The 22895-nt window shown below is 41.7% G+C and overlaps 2 protein-coding genes across 5 annotated transcripts in view; one reads left to right on the top strand and one right to left on the bottom strand.

Moving 5' to 3' along the window:
* The window catches only part of TOMM70 (translocase of outer mitochondrial membrane 70), a 71684-nt gene that overhangs the window by 46542 nt on the left and 2247 nt on the right, over positions 1-22895 (bottom strand). Inside the window, exon 3 of one of the 3 annotated variants that reach the window (XM_039530812.1) lies at positions 22354-22472. The exons of the other annotated variants lie outside the window; for them this stretch is intronic. Within the exon in view, the coding sequence (XP_039386746.1) occupies positions 22354-22383 (30 nt within the window). The 5' untranslated portion in view covers positions 22384-22472. The remainder of the gene's footprint in view (positions 1-22353; positions 22473-22895) is intronic. 3 annotated transcript variants of the gene reach the window in all.
* Positions 1415-22599, top strand: LNP1 (leukemia NUP98 fusion partner 1). Of its 2 annotated transcripts, XM_039530844.1 has the most exons (4): positions 1415-1564; positions 12697-12942; positions 19794-19886; positions 22322-22599. In XM_039530844.1, the coding sequence occupies exons 1-4, from the start codon at positions 1415-1417 to the stop codon at positions 22418-22420; spliced, it is 588 nt and encodes a 195-aa protein (XP_039386778.1). In that variant the 3' UTR covers positions 22421-22599. The 2 variants fall into 2 exon arrangements, with proteins under 2 accessions (XP_039386778.1, XP_039386783.1); XM_039530849.1 differs by lacking the exons at positions 19794-19886; positions 22322-22599 and adding an exon at positions 15526-15923.

Genomic DNA, 22895 nt, shown 5'->3' with positions numbered 1-22895 from the left:
GTTTGAACTGCTGTAAGTGACTACACAAGGCCCAGGCCAACACAGAATCATGCCCACAGGGCCCAGCAATTGTTCTGCCCCATGTGGGGAGGCAGCTTTGGCCTTCAAACAGTTCTGTTGCCTCAGAGCTCCTTGCAATTCCTTTATTCCTTATACACGCCTCTAGGACAAGGGCATCCCATGGCAGATTTGCCTACGGCAAACATGTCCGCCAGCTACTGGTACTCAGTATTTGAAGACAGTGTGCTACACTCCCAGGTAGAGTGAGAGACTGGTTTTGGGCTGATCTCTTCATAGGAGGAGAAACTCACCCCAGAGAAGAAGGATCACACATGGTCCTTGCACCACTTGAGCAGGAGCCATTGTTTGTGCTCAGTAGGCTCAGTCCCCGCTTGCCAGGAGTGCAATGAACATCGGGACTGTGCTTGGCCCAGGGCTCAAGTGGGCAGGTTATAATATATGGAGATGTACCATAGAACTGGAAGGGACCCTGAAAGGTCATCAAGTCCAGCCCCCTGCCTTCACTAACAGGACTGAGTACTGATTTTGCCCCAGATCCCTAAGTGACCCCCTTAAGGATTGAACTCACAAGTCTGGGTTTAGCAGGCCAATGCTCAAACCACTGAGCTATCCCTCCCCCCCAGCTCTGTGCTCTTTGTGCCCTTGCCCTTCATTTCTTTGTGCACTGGAGCTGTGCTAGGCCCAGTCTAGCCCTGATTGTGGGAGATGAAGTGACCTTGGTGAAAGACAAGTGATCTGGCCTTTGGTTCACAGAATCTTAGAGTCTATGTCACTCCATGTTGTCTGACGTTGCTCACCCACAATAGATGATAAAAAGATTTCTCAGGAGAGCCCTGCTTCCTGCCAGGCCGGGCATATTTTTAATACCAGCTGGAAGAACAGAGCCAAAAGTTATTTCATAAAGTCAGTTAAGCCTCAATAAACAGCTGTGCCAGTTTCTGACCACTGTCAATATATCCATTCTCCTTCTCCAAATTACAAGCCTGTTTCATATCAGAGCGTGCACCTTCCAGGCATGTTTTTGTGGGCAACTCTCCATTGTTATTGACAGTTGATGCACTCAGCAGCAATGAATATGAATTAGGACACACATTTTCCTTGCCTCCCTCCAGGCTGTGTGACATTGGGCATCTCTGTAATGGAAAGATTAAAAGAAACCTCATTTAAAATAGATTACTAAGGATTGGCTTATATATAAGCAGTGCCTAGGGCTGCATTGGGTTGGATTGTTTTTTGGTTTTTTTTTTTTGTTAATTTGGCAGGGAATGTTTGAAACTACAGCCCCTTTGCCTCTTGTTGACAGATCACTGTAGGACTATCTGCTTGACAGTCTGCTTTAACGTACATCTGTCCTGTCTGGTTGGGCGCTCCCCCCAGTTTGGAGTGTCTGTACATGGAATATGAAGAGGATGATGACATTTCCTTTGCAAAATGGATGAGCAGTTTCTGGGGTCACAGCTTGATTGATGAGAATGAGAAAGAGGGTAAAGGCTACAGGAAACGCCAGACGCGAGCCTTTAGTGAAAGGAGAGCCTCCCTTCCAGTAAGAAGTGTGTGTGTGTGTTGGGGGGAGGGTGGGGATAAGTGCCTCATCAAGAGTCTGATCTTGAGATACTGTGGTGATGAGTGTGATACACATTACTGAGTAAATGCAATTCCTGTTGGCTACATTGGGAGGTGTGGGTGGTCAGTATCTCTCAGCATCAGGCTTCTGGTACCTTTATAATGAAAAAAAGAAAGTTAGCTCCATGCCAGAAAAACAATTAAGGTATCTCAACTGGATGAGCAAAATGTTTTCACTCCTTAAGAGTTTAAGCCATACGGGAAGTTAGGAGGCGTATATGGGTGGTGCTCACAGCATAAGGGAATGGATGTGCTTTAATTATTTATTGAAGGAGGATGAGTTCTGTAAAAGAGGATGAAGGGAGAGTCAGAGGGGTTTAGGGTTATTCCCTGACAGGTTTGGTTCTGGAAGGAAGGATTAGGTTATCTCAGGTTTCAGAGGAGTAGCCGTGTTAGTCTGTATCAGCAAAAACAACAAGGAGTCCTTGTGGCACCTCAGAGACCAACAAATTTATTTGGACATAAGTTTTCATGGGCTAGAACCCACTTCATCAGATGCATGGAGGTATATATATTACAGAACATGAAAAGATGGGAGTTGCCTTACCAAGTGGGGGGGTCAGTGCTAAGGAGGCCAATTCAATCAATATGGAAGTGGCCTATTCCCAACAGTTGACAAGAAGGGGTGAATATCAACAGAGGGAAAATTACTTTGTGTAGTGCTAACGCGGCCAATTCAATCAGGGTGGATGTCACCCATTCCCAACAGTTGACAAGAAGGTATGAGTATCAACAGAGGGAAAATTATTTTTTGTAATGACCCAGCCACTCCCAGTCTTTATTCAGGCCTAATTTGATGGTGTCAAGTTTTCAAATTAATTCCAGTTCTGCAGTTTCTTGTTGAAGTCTCTAAGGTGCCACAAGGATTCCTCGTTGTTTTTAGGTTATCTCAGATTCTGCTCCAGCTTCAGTGAGTGAGCTATTGTATAGATCCTTTGTTGTTTAAGATTTATTTTTAATGTAACTTTTTATGTAGAAATAAAATGACTAATTGTTAGGAAATGCATGACAGGAACGCAGCCAAGGATTAAGCCCACGTGGAAGGAGTATTCCAGAAAGATTTCTGTCCAGGACCCCCTACTTCACTGCTTTTGCTTAGCCATCTTACGTTCTTCTTCTTGTAGGGACCAAACCTGCTCTCCTTGCTTGGGCAAAACTCCCACTGTCTTTAATGGGAGTCTTGCCTGAGTAATGAGTGCAGAATTGCATTTACAAAAAAAAAAAGCGCAGACAGTAATTTCCTAAACTACTGTAGTATCGCTAGTGGAGGCTGACGCACCTTTTTATAAGAGTGAGCCAGCATAATTATGTGGTACACAAATCTGTAGTATAATTATGTAAAATGTGTTCTCAATTTAAGGCCCTGATCCTGCAAAGCCTTAAGCACCTGAGTAACTTTGCACACATGAACAGTCCCATTGAATTCAAAGAGACTACTCTCATATGTAAAGTGATGTAGGTGCCTATGTCTTTGCAGGATCAGGGTCTAATTCTGTAACTATTCTGAATCAGACAAATCTGAGCCTGCTGTCCTTGGCACCACATGCATAACTTCTCCTTCAGGTCAGACTAGATGATCATAATAGTAACCTTCTGGTCTTAAAATCTATGAATCATTGTAATGAAAGATGCTATATATAACTAAGCTTACTATTGTATTATGGAGATCCAGCTATTTTTGCAAGAAATTTTCTGCATTTACCCCTTGTGGAGACTATATTTAATCTACCCATGCTGAACCCTTGGTTCCTTTTCTCTGACATATATTATGCTGTGGGTTTTTTCATTGTTAGAATAGGTTTGCTTTTTTAAAAACATTCTACCTTGGTACTTTAGTCAAGTTCAGGAGACAGGTTGAAGCTGCACCCCAGATTCACCAGTTTTGAACTGTCCAGTCAAGTTCTTTCTTGGGCCAGATCCTGGGATGGATCTATGCTGAGTGACTTCTTCACCTTCACTTGCATCCGAAGAAGTGGGTATTCACCCACGAAAGCTCATGCTGCAAAACGTCTGTTAGTCTATAAGGTGCCACAGGATTCTTTGTTGCTTCTTCACCTTAGGGTGTGACCCAGAATGTATTTATAGAGCCATAGGTTTAACACACCCTTTCCTAGTACATAAAAAAGTTCATCAGTTTTGCTGACTGTGGGTAATGTCTCTCTCAGAACAGGTTTCAGAGTGGTAGCTGTGTTAGTCTGTATCAGCAAAAACAATGAGGAGTCCTTGCGGCACCTTAGAGACTAACACCTTTATTTGGGCATAGGAGTCACACATCATACTTAGAGTTAAACATGTGCTTAAGTACTTTGCTGAATAGAGATAGTTTCCTGAATCAGAGGTGCCTGGAGTATTTTCTAGATCCCTGTGCTTTTACAGTAAAGAGAGGGAAGACTGGGGTTTTCCCCAGAGGCCAAGATAACTAATCAATGAGAGTTTTGCTGTTAACTTCAATGGGACTAGGAGTTGCCACTTCTATTAGTGTCCTTGGATAAATTCATTTTACTTCAGTGGAGTTACACCAGGGATACATTTCACCTGTTTTGTTTCTCAGTCTCAGGACACTATATATATATATATATATATATATATATATATATATATATATATATATATATATATATAATTTGAGACTAGAAATTTCTGACCTAGAAACCTGACCAATTTGCAATGAACAGGGTTGAAAAATGAAGCCTCTGAGCTGTTTCTAAAAATGATCCAAACAGTGGCACTTGTAGTTTCTTAGAATCCTCTGTTAGCCATTTCATGCATTCACCATGTGCCATAATCTCCCATGGCAGACCTGCCATTACATGCACATCGTCACTTATGCAATGGGCAATACAAGATATCTATGTCTAGCCATGTATGGACAGAGATTTGTAAAACAACTCCCCCTGCTAACTGCTATAAGAAAATTAATAATAATTTTCACTTTTAATTTCAGGATCCTAGTATAATTTATAGACATGAATGAGATGAACCTCACAACATGTCTCTGATGTATTATCATTCCCATTTTGCAGCGAGGAAGTTGAGTCATGGGATAAGAGGGAAGGTCCTCTCATGGATTGGTAACTGGTTAAAAGATAGGAAACAAAGGGTAGGAATAAATGGTTAGTTTTCAGAATGGAGAGAGATAAATAGTGGTGTCCTCCAGGGGTCTGTACTGGGACCAGTCCTATTCAACATATTCATAAATGATCTGGAAAAAGGGGTAAACAGTGAGGTGGCAAAATTTGCAGATGATACAAAACTACTCAAGATAGTTAAGTCCCAGGCAGACTGCGAAGAGGTACAAAAGGATCTTTCAAAACTGGGTTACTGGGCAACAAAATGGCAGATGAAATTCAATGTTGATAAATGCAAAGTAATGCACATTGGAAAACATAATCCCAACTATACATATAAAATGATGGGGTCTTGAATACTGCACTGCAGATGTGACCACCACATCTCAAAAAAGATATATTGGAATTGGAAAAGTTTCAGAAAAAGGCAACAAAAATTATTAGGAGTATGGAACAGTTTCTGTATGAGGAGAGATTAATAAAACTGGGACTTTTCAGCTTGGAAAAGAGATGACTAAGCGGGGATATGATAGAGATCTATAAAATGACTGGTGTGGAGAAAGTAATAGGAAGTGTTATTTACGCCTCATGGCACAAGAACTAGGGGTCACCAAATGAAATTAATAGGCAGCAGATTTAAAACAAGCAAAAAGAAGTATTTTTTCACACAACGCACAGTCAAACTGTGGAACTCCTTGCCAGAGGATGTTGTGAAGGCCAAGACTATAATAGGGTTCAAAAAAGATCTAGATAAGTTCATGAAGGATAGCTCCATCAATGGCTATTAGCCAGGATGGTCAGGATGGTGTCCCTAGCCTCTGTATGCCAGAAGCTGGGAATGGGCGACAGGGGATGGATCACTGGATGATTACCTGTTCTGTTCATTCCCTCTGGGGCACCTGGCATTGGCCGCTGTTGGAAGACAGGATACAAGGATAGATGGACCTTTGGTCTGACCCAGTATGGCCATTCTTATGTTCTTATGAGCACATGGGGCTTAAGTATTCGGTGTCACTCAGTGGGTTATTAGCAGATCTGGGAACAGAACTCAGGAATCCTGGCTCCCACGCCCTGCTCTAACTATTAGGCATTACTATCTGAATAAAATCTATGCTGCCACTCCTTCTCAAAAAATCTTAGTTGGATACCATGGCATACTCTTGCCTGTACACATGAGACAGTGGTACACATGAGAACTGACATTGGAAATTCTAGAGATCTGTTTCAAATCCTTTGCTTAACTCAGTGACCATTGCAAACTTTAAATACAGTGACTTATGATGCCTTGCTGAAGTTCCTGAAATCAGCAGCTATGATCTTTTTTTACACATTTTGCGATCATTTATCATCCATCATTAAATATAATCCAGCTCAGACCAAATTCTTTTTGCCAAAGCATTTTATGCATGTGTGTCACATATGCAAAGAGAATTAGTCCCCTCAGTGCCAAACACAAATGAGACTTGTTCCCTGTTCTGGGCATTTGAAAATTATAAAACTTTATCTCCTCAGGTTCTCTGAGTGGAAAACTGAGTTATGTGGAAGGCAGAAAAGGAAAGAGAGTTTATTTCTATATAAACATGTCCACTTTCCAATAGACATTGTTACTCTCAGTGATGAATTTGATAAGCAAGCAACATAAGTGCAAGGGTAGAAATCATAGAAATGTAGGGCTGGAAAGGACTTCAAGAGATCATCCACTCCTGTCAGGGTTCCCTCCCCACTCTGAACTCTAGGATACAGATGTGGGGACCCGCATGAAAGATCCCTTAAGCTTATTTCTACCATCTTAGGTTAAAAACTCCCCAAGGCACAAATCCTTCCTTGTACCTTGGATTAGGTAAGACTGCCACCACCAAGTGATTTAAACAAACATTTAGGGAGGGCCATTTGGAGCCCTACCTTCCCCAAATATCCCCCCAAGCTCCTACATCCCCTTTCCTGGGGAGGCTTGAGAATAATATCCTCACAAATTGGTACAGGTGAACACAGACCCAAACCCTTGGATCTTAAAACGATGAAAAAACAATCAGGTTCTTAAAAGAAGAATTTTAATTAAAGAAAGGGTAAAAGAATTACCTCTGTAAAATCAGGATGGTAAGTACTTTACAGAATAACAAAAGACTCAAGAACACAGAGGATCTCCCCTCTAGGCAAAACCTTAAAGTTACAAATCCAGAGATAAACTTCCCTCTAGACAAGGAAAATCACAAGCCAAAATAAAAGTAAGCTAACGCATTCTCTTATTATTACTTACTAATTCTAATGGAGCTGGATTGCTTGCCTTCTTGATCTGTCTCCGGCAAGCACACAGAACAGACAGACCAAGAACAGACAAAACAAAGCCTTTTCCCCCTTCCCAGATTTGAAAGTATCTTGCCCCCTTATTGGTCCTTTTGGTCAGGTGCCAGCTAGGTCACCTGAGCATCTTACCTCTTTACAGATGAAAGGATTTTGTGCCTCTAGCCAGGAGGGATTTTATAGTACTGTATACAGAAAAGTCGTTACCCTTCCCTTTATATTTATGACAACTCCACCTCCTTGCACCAAGGCAGGACCAAGTAAATCTAGACCATCCCTGACCATACCCTATTCTTAAAATCCTCCAGTGGTGAACACCCACAACTTCCCTTAGAAGCTTATTCCAGTACTTAACTATTATTATAGCTAGACATTTTTTTCTAATATTTAACAAAAATTGCCTTGCTGCAGATTAAGCCAATTATTTCTCATCCTATCTTCAGTAGACACAGAGAACAATGGATCATCTTTTTTTATAACAGCCCTTAACATATTTGAAGATGTTATCAGGTGGGTCTTCTTTTCTCAAGACTAAACATGTCCCGTTTATTTAACATTTTCTTACAGGTCAGGTTTGCTGGGTTGCTGCTGTTGAAATTACTGACACTTTATCTATGGCAGTGGTTCTCAGCCTGCAGGCTGTGGGCCGCTTGCACCCCAGTCAACACATAGTTGTGGCCCATATGACATCCTCAGGGCCGCACAGGTAGTATAAATAGTGTGTGGATATGGCCCACATAACACATGGAGAGCTACATATGCGGCCCATAATGGAAAATAGGCTGAGAACCACTGATCTATGGAGAAGCAAAACCAAGTCAGAATGAAGGTTTGCCTATCACTACTCTATTAAAGAAGACAAACCTGATTCTAGGTTCAAACCATTTTCAGGCACAGAATGCTTGGTTATGAGGTTCTTCAAGGGAAAGAAAGGAATGGACAGATAGTTTTGGATTCTGAATGTCTGATGTGCTGGGGCCTACATGCTCCAAATCTACTGTGATTCTTGAGTAGGCCCCAACAAACAATCAACAGTAACGTTGGTACAGTGAAGAGCAACTTTGTCTATGGGAGCTGAGGGAGCTTAATGCTTCAGAGCATGAATAGTTTTCTTCAACAAAAATCTGTGGCTTATAAAAGGGAAAACATTTTATATTCTGAGCTATGCAGTCAGCATAAATCCTGCTTGTGATGGCTGGAGCTCACTGGAGGCATCACCTCATGGATAGGCGGTCAGACCTTGAGTTGCTAGATCTGTACTCTTTCCCCCATACCACCTCCAGGCCTGGTGTCAATCTGTCTTCTCTTTGTTTGGGGTGCAATTGACCATGGAATCACAGCAATATGATTATACAGATTGGTATTTAATATGGCCCTTTCTCAGTGATCTGCACCGAGGCCTACTCATTGATCTTTAATGTGGCTTATTCAGTGATCTGCTCTCAGGATTTTTGAGGAAGACCTGTTCCTTAGCTGGAGCAATTGTCATGTCTAGAATGTGCTTTTCAGTCTGGCTTTAGCTTCAGACCTTGTTCTATAATTCCACATTGTGAATGCAAATTTAAAAAATGTGTTAATCAAAAAATAGAATATTTTCAAATACTACACGGAAAGAATGATAGAATATAAACCTGGATCTCAAAAGTTCTCCTGTTTTTGCCCAAATCTCCGAAGAATAGACTCTAAGAGATTTTTCCAGTAATTGATGCACACATTGACCCAGGAAATAGACTTGAAAGCTATAGTTTTGTTCAGTTTAACATAGTATGTTTACTTTCCCCCAAACTTAATTGATTGCTTTGATGTACTTTTAAACCATAATACAATATGACTTAACAGTAAATACAGCCGTATTGGCCTGTTTGAAATAGTTATGCTTCAAAGTAAAAATAGTTTGACCAGAATCATTACAGCTTTTCTCAAAAGTGATTGTACTGGTGCTTACTGAAGGAAGTTATGTTTGGAAATGAGAAATGAGAGAATACAGTACAAGATGAATAGCCTTGGGAGCAAGGTGGTTCCATCTGTAGTAAAAATGTGTGGAAAAGGTAAAGATTTGCAGAATTCTACTGCAAAAGTGGGATGTACAAGTTAACAATTATCAGGACATAAAGTCACAAGAAAAATCTACATAACAAGATTCCAAGAATGTCACTCTGTGTGTCGCTCTGAAACCTGTTATGTCTATCAAGTCAGTGTGAAATGATGGAAGCAGCTACCAGCATTTTTGTTCACAATATCACCAGGTTCAATCATCACCAGGATTCATGGTCTGTTAGCATCAAATTTTCAAGTTCTCAGCCATTTTGACTTAACAAATTACACCCTTGTGGTGTACAGCTCCAGTTAGGCATGAATCTATGACATGCCAAGAGTCTTAGACCATTGTGATATCAGAGGTAACTCAACCAATCACCACCCTTCCTCTACAGTTAATTTGCATGCAACAGTTTCATTGGTTGTATGAGGGAGACTGCACAGATGGTGGATTACATGGTCCAAAAGCCACACCTCTGTGTCCAACTGCCATGCGCACAATCCAACACAAATCTCCCCACACAACCTTCTGCCAGACACAAATCAATGCAATCACTCACACAACACAACCAGCATACACAATAATCCCAAACACACATAGCCCCTCACTGCAGCACATACAACTCATTTGCCACCTGCACAAATCTACACAACTTTCCCTGCACAGCAACACAATCAGCACACACAATAACCCCAAACATCACTCTGAAGCCTAAAATGTGTTTTGGGTCAGTGTGAAACTATGGAAAGAACTACACATGGTTGAGAATATCACCAGGTTCTGTCATCACTGGGATTCACGGTCTGTTACTCTCCAATTTTTAAGGTCTCAGCCCTTTTGAGTTTGATACACTGACTTTACTAATTACACCTGGGCTGCAGCATGGGATTATAATTACTGCCAGTGTGTGTAAATTAAAACAACCAATTAAAAAGTCAAAATCCATGTATATGGGACTGTCATATCTTGATGAAAAATGCATAGCTGTCTTGCTGCAAATATGGCAGTATCTGGGCCTGCACAAATGTGAATGTCAGTGAGATTATTTATTTATTTATTTATTTTTAGTCCCTTGGAGTCTGAGCCAAGTCCACCCACTCCCTGTATTGTTAAAAAACCCACTGAAACTGTTTCATGTCATGCTGGTACACTGATTTCTGCAGGCAGACAGTTACTGCTCCCAAGAACAGCCATAATGTGCAATGGGCTTTCTGTAGTAGGGTGCGCTATTTGTCTAGGATACAGGGCATTGTAGTTTGGCTTTTCACAGACTCTTCCTGTGTTCTGATAGACCACACCAACATTTGTGGGTTTTATGGATATTTTCTGGGTCTTATGTTTGGGACAATTTTTATATTGGATGTCAGTGTGGCTGCTCCCAGTAGGTTTAGCTTTGCGCTACTACTGCTAATAAGAGAGACCTGAAGACCTTTGCAAATAACGGTACCATTATTAGTGCATCAGACCCAGAATGCACAATTCAAAAATTGGGTGGGTGTAAGAAATCAGAGAGTCAGGGGCGGCTCTAGTAATCCGGCCGCCCCAAGCAGGGCGGCATGCCGCAGCGCCGCGCGGCCGGGGCGGCGGCACGGGCGGCAGGGACATGCCAGCGCGGGGTGCGTCTGGTCCCGCCAGTGGAGCTGGAGCTTATCCCCCCTGAGGTCCCACTGAGCCGCCGCAAACGAACCAGGAACCGTCGCGTCATGCTGCCTGCGGAGGTCGGCTGTCCGGCGGGCGGCGGTGGGCCTCCCGCAGGCATGGCTGCGGAAGGTCCGCCAGACCCGCCTGCCGCCCTCCTGGGAAAATGCCGCCCCACGCACGTGCTTGGCGCGCTGGGGTCTAGAGCCGGCCCTGCAGAGAGGTGAGGCTCATAGGTTCCATCGTGACTCCAAGAGCTAGAGTCATGTTACGGACAGTAGAAGGAGGTAAATCACTGGAGTAGAATTAGCCAGAGGCAGCAGACATCAGATGTAGGGCCTAATTTTAAGAGGCGCAGAACACCCAGAACACCAGATGTAGTCAATGGGAGCTGCAGGTGCTCAGCGTATAAGAAAATCAGGGTCCGAATGCCTTTGTGTATATGGGGAATAGGGGAGAGTGAGCTCCACAGTGGCCCTTGCTAGACCATAGCTCTGCAGCTGCTTACGAGCACACAGAGGAGTGGGAAAATCAGGCTATGGCCAAGGCCTCAGTCATGCCTCCTCTGGGGCAGACAGTGCTTCCAGCCTCACTGGTGTCCCCTCCTTGCTGGGTGCTGCGTGGGATCACTGTGTGGGAAAGGAAGACTGTGCATTAAGCCTGTGGCTAATGCATAAGCCCCATTTAGAAAATATACCTCATATTTAATGCTCTTTCCCATCTTTTCTTAGAATATATTTCTAGACTGTGGGACAGATCCTCAGCTGGTATAGAATTATAGAAATGTAGGACTGGAAGGGACCTCAATAGATCATCTAGTCCAGTTCCCTGCACTGAGGCAGGACTTTCTTAAAAACCTCCCATGACAGAGGTTCCACACCCTCCCTAGGTAATTTGTTCCAGTGCTCAACTACCCTTACACTTACGAAGTTTTAACCTAAATTTCCCTTGCTCCAATTTAAGCCTATTACTTCTTGTCCTGTCCTTAGTGGATAAGGAAAACAATTTATCTTCCTCCAATTTGTAACATTTTACATATTTGAAGACTCTTATGTCTCCCTTCAGTCTTTTCCAGAGTAAACAAACCCAATTTTTTCCTTGTAGGTCATGCTTGCAAGACCTTTAATAGTTTTTGTTGCTCTCAGGTGTAGCTTCCTCGATGGAGCTACTCTGATTTATAGCAGCCGAGGATCTGGCTCCAACTTCAGAAAGACACTGTTGACTATTTCGAAGGCTATATAATACTTAGTACTTATGTATCACTTCAATCTCCTTTACAAACATTGAATTAATCCTCACAACATCCTTGTGAGGCAGATCAGTAAATGTTATCTTCTTTGGACAGCTGAGGAAACTGAGCTACAGAGAGTTCACATTTTTCAAACTTGGGTGCCTAAAGGTAAGGCACCTGAACTAAGGCTACATGCTAGCAGTTTGATTCCCAGTTCACACAGACATACTTGCGCAAGCTCCCATCAAGTCGGCGAACTAAAAATACTAGTGTAGCGGCGGTAGCACAGGTTCAGGCAGGTTTGTGCACATCGTGGCCAGCCTATGCTACCCTCGCTGCCCGTGCTACCACGGCTATACTATTGTTTTTAGTGTGCTAGCACAATGAGAGCTAACACGAGTATGTCTGCACGAGCTGGGAATCACTCCCCTAGCTCACGGATAAATGTAGCCACAGTGCCCTGATTTTTAGAGGTGCTGGGCAGCCACAATTGCAGCTGGAATCCATGGAAGTGGAGAGTGCTCAGCACCTCTAATAATTAGGCTACTTATTTGAATGCCTAAGGTTAGGTATCCACAATTGAAAAATTGGACTAAGGGGCAAATTCTGCTCCGGTCTCTGTGGAGGGTCCCTTGGCAGGGTGGTTCATGGCACAGGGCGGGCAGGCTACAAGAGGCAGTACAGCGTCCTTCATTCATTCTGTAGCAGAGTTTGATGTACAGAAAGGCTGCTCTGCTTTTATGTGTAGTACTGAACATTGACCTCTTCTATTGCAGGCCAAGCTTTCGTCCATCCATATGACAAGACTTCATGCATCTACCAAAACCCCATCTTCAGGCCACTTGAGGGGCTGCAAGGAATTTCAAGAGGGCCAAGATGTTAAATGCCATTGTCACACGAAGGCATGCAAAATATCCTCACCAGATGGCTCGGGATCAACAAGTAGATCAAACTCGATCCAGGAATTTTCAGAATCCTTTGAGAAGCAACTGCATTTCAAAATCAAGCGCTCAGTTTCTCTGGTAGGTAACTACCATTACGGGTGCTTATTCCACATAAGAAACAATGAGCCAAATTCATCCCATTGACTTCAATGGGGATATACCAAGGATGCATTTGGATTAGTCTCTTAAATGAGGCAGTTTGTACAGTAGCACAAACAGGCTTAGTTTGATAATATATTATTAGCCTGAACTCCCTTAATGTAGTGCAATTCTCTATACCAGTTGCTGGTGGGATTCCAAAATAAGGCAACTAGCTGGCCTGGACTGACCATGGTGGTAAGATGTTTTAAATGGATTCTCCAGCTGTGCCAATGAAGTGTTACAATATTAAAACCCTGCTGCTTTTTATAGCTGGACAGGTAGCTGCTCACCTTAGCTATGAAACTCTGTCCTCTTTCCCGTTGCTGCTGACCTATTTAACCATATAGAGTGTTGCTTGTAAGATGGCCCCTGAAGCATAGGCATTTTACTATATTTTCTATTTGCCTTGATGACACAACCAGTTACAATAGTTTCCGTCTTTTATAGTTCAGTTTCCTAGGATTTAACACATATTCTCCCGTCTTAACTATTCATAAAAATGGAGAGAGAATAATACATTTTAGCATATTTTTATTTCAAGGCCTTTCATAACAGGAACACAGTCAACTCGAATCATGCTGCCTGAAAAGGTTTTACTTATTGTTGCAAGTGAAACTTAAGATTACTAGAACTGAATAAACAGAGGGGGAAATATTTCTCCCTCATTTTCCAATTTGTTTTCTTTGCATTTAACAATACTTTGTGTGTAGTCATTTTCAGCTGTCTGTGTGAGTCTTTCATACAGCAGTATGGGAGAGAAAATCTTCTTTACAAAAAGGAGATGTGATTGTAAAACCACAAAAAAATCAGTAGATGGACTCTGGAGCAGATCCATTACCTGAAATGACTTTTAACTCTTGTTATTTTTTGTTTTGCTAGATTTCAAGTTGATTCTGGTCCAGCAAGGCATTTAAGCAGGTGTCTCAAGCATGAGACTTCAGTAGGACTACTCCCATCCATTACAATTCAGTGGGCCCACTCACATACTTCAGGGTTAGGCACCTGCTTATATAAGTTGCTGAATTCAGCCCCAAAGAGACGAGAGTGCCTACCCCATCTCTTTCATAGATAAAAGCTATTTTAAAAGCACTGATTACATTTTCAAGTTGTGAACTCTTAGGGTCAGATCCTCATCTGGCATTAATTTGCAAAGCTCCATTAAAGTAAATTTGGCCACACTGGTTTACACCAGCTGCTCTGTAGTTTTAAAAAAGTTGTAAAATATCCTTTAATTTGATGATTCAATATAAAGTGGACAATGGTACATGGAAAAGAAAGGGCTGGCCGTTGGGAACAGATTCTGACTGGCTTTGAGTGGTGGGACAGAGAGGAGAGATATGTCATAAATGTCCTTCACTTTGCTTGTGCTCCCGGGCAGGAACCAGCCACAAAATCACAGTCCTTCAACTCCCTGAACACAAGGACTGCTCCAGGCTCACAAAGATGACAGTTATCATGAGGATGATAATTACAGTGTATAAGACCATTGTTATAACTTTATGTGCCCCTTTGCAACCTCTTTTCCCCTTTAGGGACTGCTGAGCTCAGAATTTATTTCATTTAGGACCTTGCACTGTCTCTTTTGCTTTTCTCCACATAACTATTCTGGTTTATTTATTGTTTGTAAGAGTTGTCTATGGCTAGATAGTCTGTAAGTGCACGATACGGTTTGGATAAATGTACTGCATATAATACACAAAGCTCTCACTTCTGACTGTACTTTGGAAGGAAACCAGAATGTGTGTACATAACAGTAGTGTTTCCATGGGGTGTAACTGGGGTATACTTTGGTTCACCTTTCAGGCAGCCTGATCCTTCAAGGTGCTGTGTACGTTCAAAGCCTTTTGAAGCCAGTGCAAGTTGAAGGTGTTCAGCACCTTGCAGTATTGGACGTTAGATGTCAAAAATATGAGAGAGAATTTGAGAGTGCACTTGAACTTGGATTTCAAATTTAGCCATGAGAATTCCTATTTCTTTGAACACTGTAAAAGTCCTTGAGGTGGCATTCAATCCATCCCTTACACTGCAACACAGGAAAGATACATGGGGAAGAGGCAATCCTATTCAACCTCATTCTTAGTGTATCGCTTTCCTCTTGAAAGTTGCATTGATGACAGCTAATAACCTTCAGCACCTGTGTTTGGGGAGGTCTTCAGAACCAACAGAGAACATCATCAAGGCACGTGGAGGCTTCATTACAATCTGGATCAAGTGAGAGAGTAGCAAGACAGAGGCTGGTCTGAAATCCCAGGGCTCCTCCTCCCTCATGTCCTTTCAGATGGGTGATCCCACCTGTAGGTGTGCAGCATATCAAGGTTATAGGGGAACACATGTTGCATCCTGCTGGGTTTTAGGGTGACTACTCTGGGGCCATGAGTTTGAGACAGTCATGTTAATGCTGATTTGGCACAGGTAGGTGACCAGCATTTTTATAATATCTTTTTTATTAAATAAATTATGAGCTTTTGTCACTCTTTTGGGTATTTATTTCTAATTTTCTCCATTCTATTTTCCTTTCAGCAACCTGAGGGCATGAAGGAGAGGAGAGAGCGAGCAAGGATGTGCATGTCCAAGAGCAGATCTCACAAGAAAGAGGGAGGGAAGAGGGAGCCAAAGAAAGAGCAGGAGGAAGAAGAAAGACCAGAGATTTCTGCTGGAAAACAAAGCTAATAGCATCCATCCTAAGTAGGCATTAAAAAGAGAGATTTCTATATTAAAGGTTACAGTGTATTGGAGCCATTTACTGAAAGAGTAAAGTGAGTTTTGTTTTGATTAGATGGAAGAGGCCAGTTAGCTAAAGTAAAGTAAACCCTAATTTTTAAAATAAAATTATTGCAGTGATACCTTTGAGGCTGTTTTTCTATTGTCCTCTTTTTACTTTCTCCATTAGAAGCGTGACACTTGCTTTAAGGAGAGTGTGTGCCTAGTTGGATCAAGGTTTAAGTGAGCCCTGCATCATTTTAATCTGGATTTCAGTCAGATTTAGATGTCGCACAGCAGTGGACATGCTCATTTAAGAGGAGAATGCACATAGGTTGCAGACCCTTGCAAAATCGCATGTAACCCACTTCATTTAAATTTTTGTTAAAAACTGGAAATAGAGCCCAGACTTATCAAGAGGTTTGAGAAAGAAAAACATCACACAAACTGCCAAGCACTGCACAGCTCTGGCAGTTGGTTTGGTTTGTCTTGTAAATTAAAATTTTCTTTTTTTAACCACCCCCCCAAACATTTATTGAAGCAATAAAACAAAAGGGAATACACATCTTTCACTGAATATATCATTGGCTCTGTTTAAATCCAAGATCTTGCTGCTGCCCCACCCGTCCCTGCTATACCTCATTGCTTCATCCCACCACCTTTCCTTCCCCTTCCCTCCATGTTACCCTTCACCTCATCTCTCCCCACCATGCCCCCAATGTCAATTTCCCCACCCCTGAACTAATGCATCCTCACACTTCTACCCCCATGCCTCACCATCTACCTCAATCTCTCTTGTGCTGGTCCTCCCCACCCCATTTATTGTCTCACTTATCCACTCCACAGTTCGTTTGAACCCTCATTGTCTCATTTCTGACCTTATCTCTCTTTTGCCTCTGTAATCCAAAGACTTCCCCAATAAAACCAGACTAACCCTCACCAATCTGTGTTCTTCAGGGAGATTGCCAAGAGAGAACATTGCTCCCACAATCCAACAAAGCAGGAATGTTCAGTGGAAGGGTACCAGCCCTTTATCTTTTCCACTTGTTCCACTTCCATGATTAGGGTCTTTGCCAAATGAAGGGAGCTGGGCTCCTGGTCTGCCTTTTGTAAGTAGGGCTTAGAGAAGCCCCATCTCCCAAAGAATGAAGTTTCCCTGTACTCAGGGGAAAGTCCCAAGAAATATGGGCAAGATTTCCTTCTGGGCACAGGAAAAATCTGCCCAGGTGATGGGGCTTACCTCAGCAGAGGAAAAAAAGAACTAGATAAGTTCATGGAGGATAGGTCGACCAATGGCTATTAGCCAGGATGGCCAGGGATTGGAGTCCCTAGCCTCTGTTTGCCAGAAGCTGGGAATGGGCGACAGGGGATGGATCACTTGATGATTACATGTTCTGTTCATTTCTTCTGGGGCACCTGGCATTGGCCACTGTCGGAAGACAGGATACAAGGCTAGATGGACCTTTGGTCTGACCCAGTATGGCTGTTCTTATGTAACCCTTCCTTTTGTGGGAAGGGCTTTCCTAGGCTTTGCCTATAGAAAATAGAGACAGGATGACACTATTAGGGAAGATGGAAGGCTAATGACACTACCGGCAAGACTCAAATTTTTTTTGGTTGTCCTGTGATTTTCCATGATTAGCAAAAATCTTGTCACTTTAAACCAAAGTAGAGTCTTAATTTTGAATTTCCAAACTTTTAAAAGTTTAGGTTATCTGTAAAACTTTTCAAAAACTTAGCTCCATCTTAATTTTGTGTTTGTTTCTGAGTATAAAAAAGGTGATTGACCTGTAGTTAGTGTCTGTTAAATGTTTTTCCTTTGTATCAAATGTTATAAAATTAATAAACACAAATGAAAAAACTAAAGATGTACTCATTTACTGTTGTCATTAGTGGGTTCATTTCAGGTTCAAACTGGAATTCCACACAGTCCTCCTTTCATACAAAACTGCCATGCTGATGCAATTTTCTTTAACTAAAATTTAAAAATTACATTACACAACAATTTAGGCTAGAAGCTGTAAAAGCTACTGGGTAAGCTATGCTTTGGACCCCTTTGCAGTCCCTCTTGAGCAGTGGTTCTCAAACTTTTGTACTGGTGATGCTTTTCACATAGCAAGCCTCTGAGTGCGACCCCCCCTTATAAATTTAAAACACTTTTTATATACTTAACACCATTATAAATGCTGGAGGCAAAGTGGGGTTTGGGGTGGAGGCTCACATCTCGTGACTCCCCCTGTAATAACTTCGCAACCCCCTGAGGGGTCCTGACCCCCAGTTTGAGAACCCCTGCTCTTGAGTGTACCCCTCAGGTGGCAGGCTTCACCTCTCTCAGGGGTGGAAATCTGCAGTTCAGCCATTCTTAGACTGGTTCTCTGGGTTGCAGTCCCTCCTGTTTCCCAACCATGTTAACGTGACAAGGCCAGCTCTAGTTGGACCTGCAAGAAAATTCCCTCTAGGAGCATGAGACCAGTGACTGATTGAAATTATTTAAAACAGCTTCTTCTTCCAAACCAATGTATTGTTTATTTGGCCAAAGGCAAATGGCAATCAGAAAAAAGGTTAAAGGCCTATATGTCAGGTCCCAAAGCTTAATTATGAATTGCAAATTGAAGTAGATGTGGGAAGCTGATCTGGAAAAAAACAAGTCACTTGTTCCCTCAAAATGCTCATAAACAACTAATAGCGATGAACTGAGCTAGTTTTAAAGCAAAGGTCTCTATCACTGGAGTTAAAGGAGAACTAGCTAGCTGCAGGAGTAGGTATTTTAGCTTCTCTTTGGGGCAGTCACTGAAGGGTGACATCACACGTGTCTGTGCACATTTTAAAGCCCGACACTTCCCCGACTGACTGGGGATGGGTCAAGCTCTGTTAAAATAATCTCCTCTGCTGTGTTTCCTGACACCTGAGACTGACTGGTATACTCTCCTCTGGGAAGTGAATCCAGGGGTACACAGAGAAATTCTTCTGGAATAGGCATCTCAATAGCAGGATCCATCCATAATAAGATGATTTCTAAGAGGACTATCAAAACAGTTTACAGCGTCACTACCCACGCTTTTAGGTTTGTGAATGTTCAGCGTCACAGCAGAGTAAAAATACTCTGACGCTTCTGATGTATTGTTTAATCAAAGCATGATTTTGAGGATGGATCAAAGTTCAGCTACATATGTATATAATTAAATGTAACAGTTGACAAGGACAGCATGAAACCATTGATACATTTATTTATATACTAGTAACACATTCTAAGAAAAAGGGGGAAATCTGTAACAGAAATTCAAAACCAAACAACTCAGAGCCTCTATATACATAAAAATAGAATATGAAATAAACACAGCAAAAGAAAAAGCTAATAGTAAATATGCAAACATACAAATGAATATATTTTGCATTTGTTCTTAGATATATGAAATAATACTGATGGATGCCCATGCCAGGCTTTGGGTGCTCTCAATGCACACATATTGCATACAGTCTCTAGATATATTCATATCATCATCATTCATCATTCATGCCCGTCACCCCAACCGGGGTATGGGCCGCCAACCACAGATCTCCAGAGTCTTCTATCCTGGGCCATTCGCTCTAGCTGGTTCCAGGTATAGCCCATTTTTTTGCTATCAACCTGACTGCCTAAAATTATCCACTAAGAAAACCAGTCATAATCACAGGATATGCAATGATCCTATTATCCACCAAAGCCCTGGAAAACAGATAGGCCTTGTAGCATGTCCAGAAGAATATACATCCAGAGTTGGGTGGACTAAGCTGAGAAGTGAATTCCAGAGTCAAGGAACCCTCACAGAGAATCAGTTCCCTTTCTGTAACACTGTGGCCTTGTCTACACTATGGGGGGAGATCGATCTAAGTTACACAACTTCAGCTACGTGAATAAAGTAGCTGAAGTCGACGTACTTAGATGTACTTACCGTAGGGTCCACACTAAGCTATGTTGACAAGTAAACATCAGATGTAAAGCTACTCTTTGGTCTGCTAACTTATCCGATACAATCTGGTTACTCAACCACAAGTAGTTCTGGGTTGGAGTCATCCTATGACTGACAGTGATTTATGTTCCTTTGAAGGATGAAGATTCGGATCCATGTGTTATTTGTCATGATGATCTTGAGACTGGCAGTATAATAGAACTTCACTGCATGCACAGCTTTCACAAAGAGGTACTGCAAGAAACTCGGGGGGGGGACCTATTTCCCATCAGTTACAGTTTACTTGGAAGAGGAAGGATTCCATATATGACCTTCCATGACAGCAACTAGCCTTTGACTGAGCCCCTTATGCTGGTGGTTGAGATGGGGGGCGGGGGTATAGAAGCTGCTGCACTACTTGATACTCCTCTTACGTGGGATGAATTCCCCAGTGCCCAGCTAAGCTGCCTCCAGGACAGCTTTGTACTAGAGGAGAGTAACAAAAACTGCCCTAATGCAGGGCCGGATCAGAACCTCTGTATCCAGTGTGTATTTGTTCCTGATATCAATTGGTTGAAAAATAATTATAGCAAAAGAATGGAATCTGGATGTCTCTACAGAATTGATACTGGAATAGGGAAAGAGGGTTTAACTTCTAGGCTCTAGTTCAAATCTGACCCAGGACAGAAGTGGCCAAGCATTGCTATAAATGTTGGATCTTAGTGTGAATGAGTTTGGTGGGTTTGGTACAATCTTCAGTGGACAGCTGATCACATGACAACAACCAGTAGCATAAATGGCACCCTTATTGGCACACTCAGCAAAGTGACCAAGGATCAAATTAGCCATAGAAAATGTATCATGTCCCTAGAAATGATCTCCCAGGGTGATGCTTTAGGCATAATGGTTGGGAAGCTTGATACTCCTGCTTATATTATACCTCTTCTGTGGATAAACACAGGACCTTAGTCTCAAGAACTGTCAATCTAGCACTAAATTAACTAACTAACTAACTAAAGAGAGAGAGAGAGAGAGAGAGAGAGAACTTATACTCCTGAAAAATTAAAATTGGGTCTGATCCTGATCCTATTGAAGTCATTTCAATGAAAGCAGAATTGAGTCCAATGACAGCATTCATGGAGGAACTCAGGGAGAATGGGTGAGATCGTGGAGGACCGGAGAAGGGGACCTGGGGAATTATAGACCAGTCAGTATAACTTCGATACCTGGAAAGATACTGGAAAAAATTATTAAACAAACCATTTGTAAACACCTAGAGGATAATATGGTTGCAAGGGATAGCCAACATGGATTTGTCAAGAATAAATCATGCCAAACAAACCTAATTTCCTTCTTTGATAGGGTTACTGGCCTAGTGGATGGGGGGAAGCAGTAGCCAGAATATATCTTGATTTTCATACTGCTTTTGACATAATCTCACCTGACATTCTCATAAGTAAACTATGGAAATGTGATCTAGATGAAATTACTATAAGGTGGGTGAACAACTGGTTGAAAGACCATACTCAAAGAGTAGTTATTGATGATTCACTGTCAAGCAGGGAGAATGTATCTAGTAGGGTCCTGCAGGGGTAAGTCCTGGGTCCAATGCTATTCAATATTTTCGTGAATGACTTGGATAATGGAGTGGATAATAATCTTATAAAATTTGCGAGATGACATTAAGTTGGGAGGAGTTGCATGCACTTTGGAGGACAAGATTAGAATTCAAAATGATCTTGAGAAATTGGAGAATTGGTCTCAAATCAAGTAGACAAAATTCAACAAAGTTAAGTGTAAAGTACTACACTTAGGAAGGAAAAATCAAATGCACAACTACAAAATGTGAAATAACTGGATAGGTGATACTGTTGAGGGTTATAGCAGATGTCAAACTGAACATGGGTCAGCAATGTGATGCAGTTGCAAAAAAGGCTAATATCATTCTGGGGTGTAGTGACAGGAGTGTCATATGTAAGATATAGAAAATAATTGTCTCATTCTACTAGGCACTGGTGGGCCCTCAGCTGGAGTATTGTGTCCAAGTCTGTCTGTCACACTTTAGGAAAGATGTGCATAAATTGAAGAGAGTCCAGCGGAGAGCAAGAAAAATGTTAAAAGATTTAAAAAACCTCACTTCTGAGGGAAGGTTAAAAAAACTGAGCATGTTTAGTTTTGAGAAAAGAAAACTGAGAGGGGATCCTGATAGCAGTCTTCAAATATGTAAGCGCTGTTGTAAAGAGGACAGTGATAAATTGTTCTCCATGTCCACTAAAGGTAGGACTTAATCTGCAGCAAAAGAGATAGATATTAGGAAAAACTTTCTAACTATATGGATAGTTAAGCTCTGGAATAGGCTTCTGAAAGAGACTGTGGAATCCACATCACTGGAGGTTTTTAAGAACAAGTTGGACAAACATCTGTCAGGGATGGTCTAGGCTTAGTTGGTCCTGCCTTATTGTAGGGGCTGGACTTGATAAATTCTTGACATCCCTTCCAGCCCTACATTCTATGATTCACTGAATACATGGGTTTTTATGCTGCATTTTAAAAAAAGGTTAGATCAAAGCTTTGGTCATATATGGGAATTTACCAATCATCCCTCTCAAAAATCCTGGTAGTTGACTGTCAGTGCAACAAATTTGGATTGCTAACTTTCTTTTTCCCATATTCTTTTCCTCCAACAGTGTATCGAAAAGTGGCTGCTAAAGAAACCAACCTGCCCAACTTGTCGCATCCATGTGCTCATGTCAAAGTCTGTTTTAGACCTTCATCAACCAGGATGAAAAGAGAGCTCAGAAGGACTCCATAGAGTACTCATTACAAAGCTCCATTTCACTTAGAGAAGAGAAAACAAAAAAGAATTGTCATTCCTTAGATCACAGGGTACAAGGTAGTTATAACAAGTATAGCTTTTTTTAATGTTAGAAATCAACTTTAAAAGTCAAAAATGAATTAAATGAAAACCAACTAACACATTCTGCCTGTGTGTGCCACTACAACATGCCAATGTTTGTGGGAAAAGAGTGAAAAAATATTTGTTTTTACAATTGTACAGGCAACTGTAAATAAAAATCACATATTTGCTACAAAAAGAAATAATTTAATGGTGAATTTCACTCATTTTTGTTAAATGGCTGGATTATATGATTATGCAATAGAGGGAACTCTTTAATCCATAGCAAGAGAATTAAGTGACACACTGGCATGAAGTTAAAAATTAATTACAGTGCCACTGAGAGACTCTGGATTGACAGATAT

This window comes from Mauremys reevesii, linkage group 1 (assembly GCF_016161935.1).
Source record: "Mauremys reevesii isolate NIE-2019 linkage group 1, ASM1616193v1, whole genome shotgun sequence".
NCBI classification, from domain to species: Eukaryota; Metazoa; Chordata; order Testudines; family Geoemydidae; genus Mauremys; species Mauremys reevesii.
This window is presented reverse-complemented; position numbering and strand designations above follow the sequence as displayed.

Bases quoted from the DNA above. Each gene is read 5' to 3' on its own strand.
- LNP1 (XM_039530844.1), top strand. From the start codon at position 1,415: ATGGAATATGAAGAGGATGATGACATTTCCTTTGCAAAATGGATGAGC. The intron at 1,565-12,696 runs GTAAGAAGTGTG...CTTCTATTGCAG, and splicing joins AAAGGAGAGCCTCCCTTCCA to GCCAAGCTTTCGTCCATCCA. The intron at 19,887-22,321 runs GTACTGCAAGAA...TTCCTCCAACAG, and splicing joins TGCACAGCTTTCACAAAGAG to TGTATCGAAAAGTGGCTGCT.